Source organism: Alligator sinensis, unplaced genomic scaffold (assembly GCF_000455745.1).
Source record: "Alligator sinensis unplaced genomic scaffold, ASM45574v1 scaffold59_3, whole genome shotgun sequence".
NCBI lineage: Eukaryota > Metazoa > Chordata > Crocodylia > Alligatoridae > Alligator > Alligator sinensis.
Window position 1 is genome coordinate 253,336 of NW_005842856.1, and position 6,502 is coordinate 259,837.

Below are 6,502 nucleotides of genomic sequence, written 5' to 3' on the forward strand. Positions count from 1 at the left end.
GGGTCAGGCTAGATGATCTGTTCAGGTCCCTCCTGACCCTAGCTACTATGAAACTGAAAGATTAGTAGGTCACATAATTTTTCAAAAGTAGAACACCTATGAAGGCCAACTGGAGGCATAGACCAAGCTGGATCCTGGGATGAGAGGGTGCAGGGGCTCATTAAGTGAGAAACTAGCCACCTGCTCCTGCTCATGAAAGACTGTTTCCAAGAAAGAGCACAGGTGGTTCAAAAGGTCTGACACTTAAAGTACTTAGAAAATCAAAGTCACACTGAAACCCACAGTTTTTCAGTTTCTCAGCCTTGTTTGTAATACTCTAGTCAATGCAATTCATAGATACTATAAAGAGTTTTACAAAATTTTAGAAATACAACAAAAGCTTCCATGTCTCTTTGATTTTAAACTTTTACCATCTCCACACATTTGGAGTCATCCTAGACATTATGAATTTATTTTACTTAGTTTAAGCCAACATGCTATCATCTCCTCAAAACATGTTACAATTTTATTGAAACTCTAATTCTTCTCCAGTAGATATTAATGGTTTTCCATGTACCACCATCTTGAAACCACTAGGGAATATGGAAGAGAACCTTTGATATGAACCACATGTTATACAGGCTCAGGCAGATCTCAGTATAACCAAGCCAAACAACCCTAAAATTAGGTTACATACCCATGGATAGATACAAGCAGTTAAGTGTAGGTAAGACAAGATAATCTGAATATATAGTTCATACAGTGTTAAAAATTAATTTGCAGCACTGTATGACATTCACTGTGATATCTGGCCAATTTATTTAAACCCACAACCCAATACAGCACTGGATTGTATAGCTTTACGACTTCATACAAAAGGCATTTATTGCCAAAGCAGTATTATTTGAAACCTCACAGAATGGCACATTCCATATGATTTGCACCTTGAGAGGTGATTAATAAAAACTTTTAATGCCATGATGCAGACTAGGTAAGTGCACATGAAAAACCTTCAGATTTGTGAAATATGGCTTTTAAAAATAAATTGACTCAATATGGGACCAGGTCTTGGAGGGGCTGAGATGGAGACTTCCATTTGCCAGTGTTTTGAAAAACACTGCAGATTATAACCAAATGTGGCTATGCTACATATTATTAGAGCTCTCACACACCACTCAAGGTGCTGACCTAACCACTGACACAAGAAAAAGATTTACATATAATTCTGATACTAAAAATCTAAGCATTTATAAAGACATGAGGACAGATTCTCAACTAGTGTAAATCAGCATAGGTCTGTTGATTTCAACAAAATTGAAGATCCAGCCCATACAAGCTAAATTTTTTGAAGGTGCATAAATGCAGATATTTTATCCCCCTTTGCATTAACAAATCAGGTCATTCTAAACAGATACTTACTTGTGTAAAAATATCCCGATTTTGTATAGATAAATTCCACTTTTGGCAATTACAATGAGCCATGCATAAAAGAAAAGAACTTATTTCTGCTTAAGAAAAGCAAACATCCTAGCATTCAGCCAGAATGCCTAGGCTACTTATAATTTTGCTTTGAAATGAAAATATTCACAAGTGATTTAAAGTAATACACTTACCCAGATGCTGGGTGGCAGAACAACTGGGTGCATCTATATGTGACATTAGTGTGCAGCAATAAACTGTGGAGCTTATTGCAGCACATTGAGCTGGGCTGCAGCAGACCTGGCTGGCAGGGGGCACAGGGGGTCAGCCTGTCAGTCCAGGGCTGCTCTGACTGGGCTCAGTGTGCTGCAGAGGGGCTGGCTGGGGCACAAGGGAGCTTCAGTGAGGGGCTAGCTGGTAGTTTATTTGTGTGCAGCAATACATGTGTAAACACTGAGTTGGCTGGCTGGGGCATGAGGGTACTCAGCATCTACATGCTTTGCTCCACAGTGAAACTAAAAAACTTTGCAGCAGGGTAGTACATGTATTTACAAGTACTATCCTTCTGTGGAGTTTATTAGTTTTGTGCGCCCTAATTGGGGCACACCTGTAGATGCTGTGACATTTACTGTGCAGTTAATCAGTCAACTGTTCAGTAAACATCTTGTATAGATGCACCCCTGGCTGCCATTAGCAGACCACTATTACTTGTTCCTAGTGAGCGCATCTACACGTGCAGTTAGTGCACATGAATAAACTCCAGAGCTTATTGCTCCAGGTGTTTTTGCTCCCAGGAGCACCATTTGAACATGCGCCTAGGAGCAATTCACTCCACAGCTTAGCTCCTTAGCTCTGGAGCTTATTCATGTGCAGCATGTGGAGTCTGGCTGGAGTTGCCCCGGCTGGCTGGGGAGCTGTGGGGGTCAGCCTGCAAGCCTGAGGCAGCTCCCCCCAGCTCCATGTCCTGCAAAGGGGCTGGCTGGGGCACTAAGGAACTTCAGTGCAGGGCTAGCTGACAGGCAGCTCCCACACTGAAGCACCCTCGTGCCCCAGCCAGACAGCTCAGTGTCTCCACGTGCACCGCTGCACAGAAAAATACTTTGCAGCAGAGTAGTATCTGTATTTGCAAATACAAGCACTACCCTGCTGTGGTAGTTTTGTGCACCCTAATTGGGGTACATGTGTAGACACTAAAATGTTTACTGCAGAGCTAATTAGTTAGCTGTGCTAAAACTTGCAGCAGTTTAAAAAAAAGGTAACATGCATCAATTCTGGATAAATTAAATGCATGGATACTATAAGCAAATTGCCACAGTCATATTTAATGTCAAGGTTATTGTTTTCAAATTTGCTCCTCACTTCTATGTGCTCAGAGGGCATTTGTACACATGCATGCACCACAGCACCAAGCGCTTTTAAAAGCACCCTGCGCTGCAGTGTAGGCATTTGTATAAATGATAAAATGCGCAGAGTCAGCACTTACAGAATGACAGCAGTGCACTTTTGAACTAAAACACATTGAAGGTGTTTTAATTTAAAAGCACGCTGCTCCCGTTTTCTCAGTGCTGACGAGCATTTCACTGTTTTTACAAACGCATGTGACACATTAGCTAGGCATGTCAGTTTTCATGTTCCTCAGACTCGATTAATTGAGTCTGCTCCAACGCACTGGATTTCCAGTGTGTCAAAGCAGACAAAGTATGTGTATAAATGCCTGGAGAGAGCAGGGTCAGACAGTAAGGAAAGGGAGAAGGGGCTGCCAGGTAAAAAAAAAACCTGGGGGGAAAGCAAAAGTCTACCTAACCCCTTAGATTAATTTTCCCTGCTGTAGCCATGGGAAGGGGACAAATTTAAGGGAAGCCTCCAATAATTAAATTCTATACATGGAAAATTATAGTAAATTTATAATTTTTCCATATATAGAAGTTAATTATTGGGGAGTGTCTTATAATCAGGGTCATCTTCTATTCGAGTAAATACAATACATCTTTTTTGCTGCAATATAATGAGTACCACAGAAATTCTGGCCTCCAGGAGAAGTTCTCCACCTTAAACAGTGATTTTTTTCTCTTTTTTTTCCCAAGAAAGATTTTTTAAAATTAAATTAGTCCATTAATTCACTAAATTGCCATGATTCTGGATTCACACCAGTCTATCTGGAACAAAATTTGGCCTCTATGTTAAAGAACAGCCCTAGATGGTCAGCCACTGGTTTATCTGCTCTGCTAAACTGGAAGCAACTAGCAGCTGGACAACAGGGGATCAGAGCAATAAAAATGCACCACACCTGACATGTGGCAACTTGCATTGCTCTTCAGCTTCCTGTTGTAGCCCATGTTTGGGGCAGTGACAAAAGGCCCAATGAAGGCTCTGAGGCTTTCTAGGCAGTTGGCAAGAAGAGGGGGGAAAGACTTTCACATAGCTGGACAACCCAGAAATAAATCTGGCCAACCTGAAGGAGACAGATAATTAGAAATAATTTACAATGTTGTCTTTAGTCTATATCCAACCCAGATGCATTCCCAGTAGGAAAGAATTTCCTTGGATGATATTTTTATTGGACCAACTGCATGGTTGAGATAGTCTTAAACAAGCTTCTGAATGCAATGTATTCTTCTTCAGGTCTCTAGTAATTATTTTGTGGTTATAGCTTCTATAGGAGCTACCTATTAGAGATGGGGATATAAGGAATAACAAATGCTCAAGACACTGTATTCTTGTTAAGGCTTCTTCAAGAAAGCTGTTATTACTGAAGCCCCCTTTTACAAACTAGCTGCTAGGGTGTGTGTTTGCATACCTTTGTAGGTAGGTATAGTATTCATCTTGTCACTGGAGGTATACTTAGTCTCACGGAGTAAGCACGGAGGTACTCGGCAAATAGGGTAGGGATTATAGTCTTGTGTATATGTGGAGGTCAAATCCATATTATCATCACTCTTGACATACTTTTCAGGTGGCTTGCATTTCACTGGCAACACTTCATGAGCTACATAGTCTCTCCTGTGAACAATAATGTCAATACATCATACTTATGTCTTTGTACTAAGGATAAAGTTTATGTTCCTTCTGCTGGACACACAAAGAAATGAACACTTCACCCCCAGAAAGTTTGAATAAGATACAGGTGGCTAATGAAATGCACAAGCCTTCCCTTGTAGAAACTTGGGCTTCATTAGTTCTGAAATTATGTATGAGAAAGAGGCTGATTTAGCTCTGGGCTACCTTAAGTGGACCAAATTCCACCTTGTCTGAACCCAGTGAACCCAGAGTTTATACAATGGACTTACACCAAGGAAAAATATAACCAGTGAATATCATGGTCTCATTCTAGGAAAATGTACTACACAATTCAAAGGCCTATGTTAAAGGTAAGGTTTATGTTATCAGAGGTAATAGGCTTGTTTAGGTTGGGAATGAGATATACTAGTAGAGTTGGGTCAGCTTTGTAACAGACATTTCATGAGCCCTCACTCCATAACAATCATGAAGAGTAATTTCTTTATGGCTACAAATATTCAATAGAGCCTAATGGGTAATCACCTACATCCCACTAATATTCAACATGATTTTGATACCCAGTGAACCCAGAGTTTATACAATGGACTTACACCAAGGAAAAATATAACCAGTGAATATCATGGTCTCATTCTAGGAAATCTATGTCCCTGTAGGCATGTGGCTGCATTTCTGGAATCAAAAGTGAAGGTCTATTCACTTGCTTATCTGTTCAATCTACACAGGTCAGACTAACCTATGAAGACTGACTTGATTCAGACTCATGCATTTTGACTGTCTGGACTTAGTCCAGGTGTTCCTGCTTCATCAATGAAAGTAACCAAGCCTCTTCATATGTCTTTGGGAAGTAACCAAAAAGCCAGAGCATAAAGGAGAACAAGAAACATCAACACAAGAAAGAGAGAGAGAGAGAGAGGAGCAGGAGGAGAAAAGTAGACCCCAAACTAATAATACATTCCCCTCAATGAGAGAAGCTGCAATTGAAAATCAACATTCACTGACACCTTTTAATGCTTCTAATTAGATGCCACTCAGGCAAGCAGAGGGTTTTTGATGCCGGAGCCTGAGGACACATGGGAAGTAGTGATGACTCTCCTCCCCTCAACCCCAACTCCCCACATACATGCACTCACTGTCCCAGCCCTACAATTTTCCCTCCCTTTTACCATTTCTTACTTTGTAGTTGAGGTGCCTTCCATAGGCACTGGTAGCCTCTTGTATTCTCCCTTGGGCTTGAATGAATCTCTGAGATGGGTTGTTGGGTAAAGGGGATATTTCTCCATGTACTCTGACAGGCAGCATGGCTTCTCACTGCTGTCATAGATCCTTGTGAGGTGCGGGCAATGGTGGTACCTGCATAAGAAAGTAGCATGGGAGTTAAAAGCTGAGGCTTAACCAGGAGTACCCTCATGTGCCAAATGTGAAGCTCCATTTCACCCATCTTTGCTTGTTTTTTCTAAGGGTGTGATTCTGCAGTGGCTACAAGTGTACAAAGTAGGATATGAAAAGCTGCCAGGTCAGAACTCTCTACTTGCTTGGCACAGCTGTAAATGGATGCACAAACTCAAGTCAATGGATAATCAAGGTCCTATCAGCCTAAAGCTGCTCCTACTGAAATCAGTCCTTTGATGTCATTAGGAGCTGCTCCAAAGATGCTCATTTTTGCATGGTATTAGGCACTCTCAACTGCCATTGAGACTTGCAGCTGTTCATCACCTTTTGCTCAATAAGACCAGGTCCTTAAATGTCAAAGGAACCCTTTCCACTTTGAGAGGTCAGTTATATCATGATTTTCCAGATACCATCTTTTTTAAATACATGGTACGTCAGGAAGAAGACTCCACTGTTGTAGGCCAGCTGGTCATGGACATAAATTGACTTATTTCCATTGACTTCAATAGGGCTTCACCTATAATCATCTACTGATGTTTAGCCAACAATAATATTAACACCTATGCAAGCAAAAGTCATAGAACAGGGGTGTTAAAATCATCCAGCCTCTTGGGCCAGATGAAGGGCAGGATAGTCTGTGGGCCAGATTGGCAGCATCCACTAGTCAGCATACAGAGCTTGTCCAGTGAGGCGCTGC

The 6,502-nt window shown here is 41.3% G+C and overlaps 1 protein-coding gene across 1 annotated transcript in view; it reads right to left on the reverse strand.

Annotated features, from left to right (window-relative positions):
* Positions 1-5,760, reverse strand: part of SAXO1 (stabilizer of axonemal microtubules 1) — an 11,931-nt gene extending 6,171 nt beyond the window's left edge. The window contains exons 1-2 of the mRNA XM_014525638.2: positions 5,590-5,760; positions 4,196-4,398 (exon numbers count right to left, since the gene is read on the reverse strand). Coding sequence (XP_014381124.1) covers positions 4,196-4,398; positions 5,590-5,696 — 310 coding nt within the window. The 5' untranslated portion in view covers positions 5,697-5,760. The remainder of the gene's footprint in view (positions 1-4,195; positions 4,399-5,589) is intronic.
* Between the last annotated feature and the right edge of the window lie 742 nt (positions 5,761-6,502).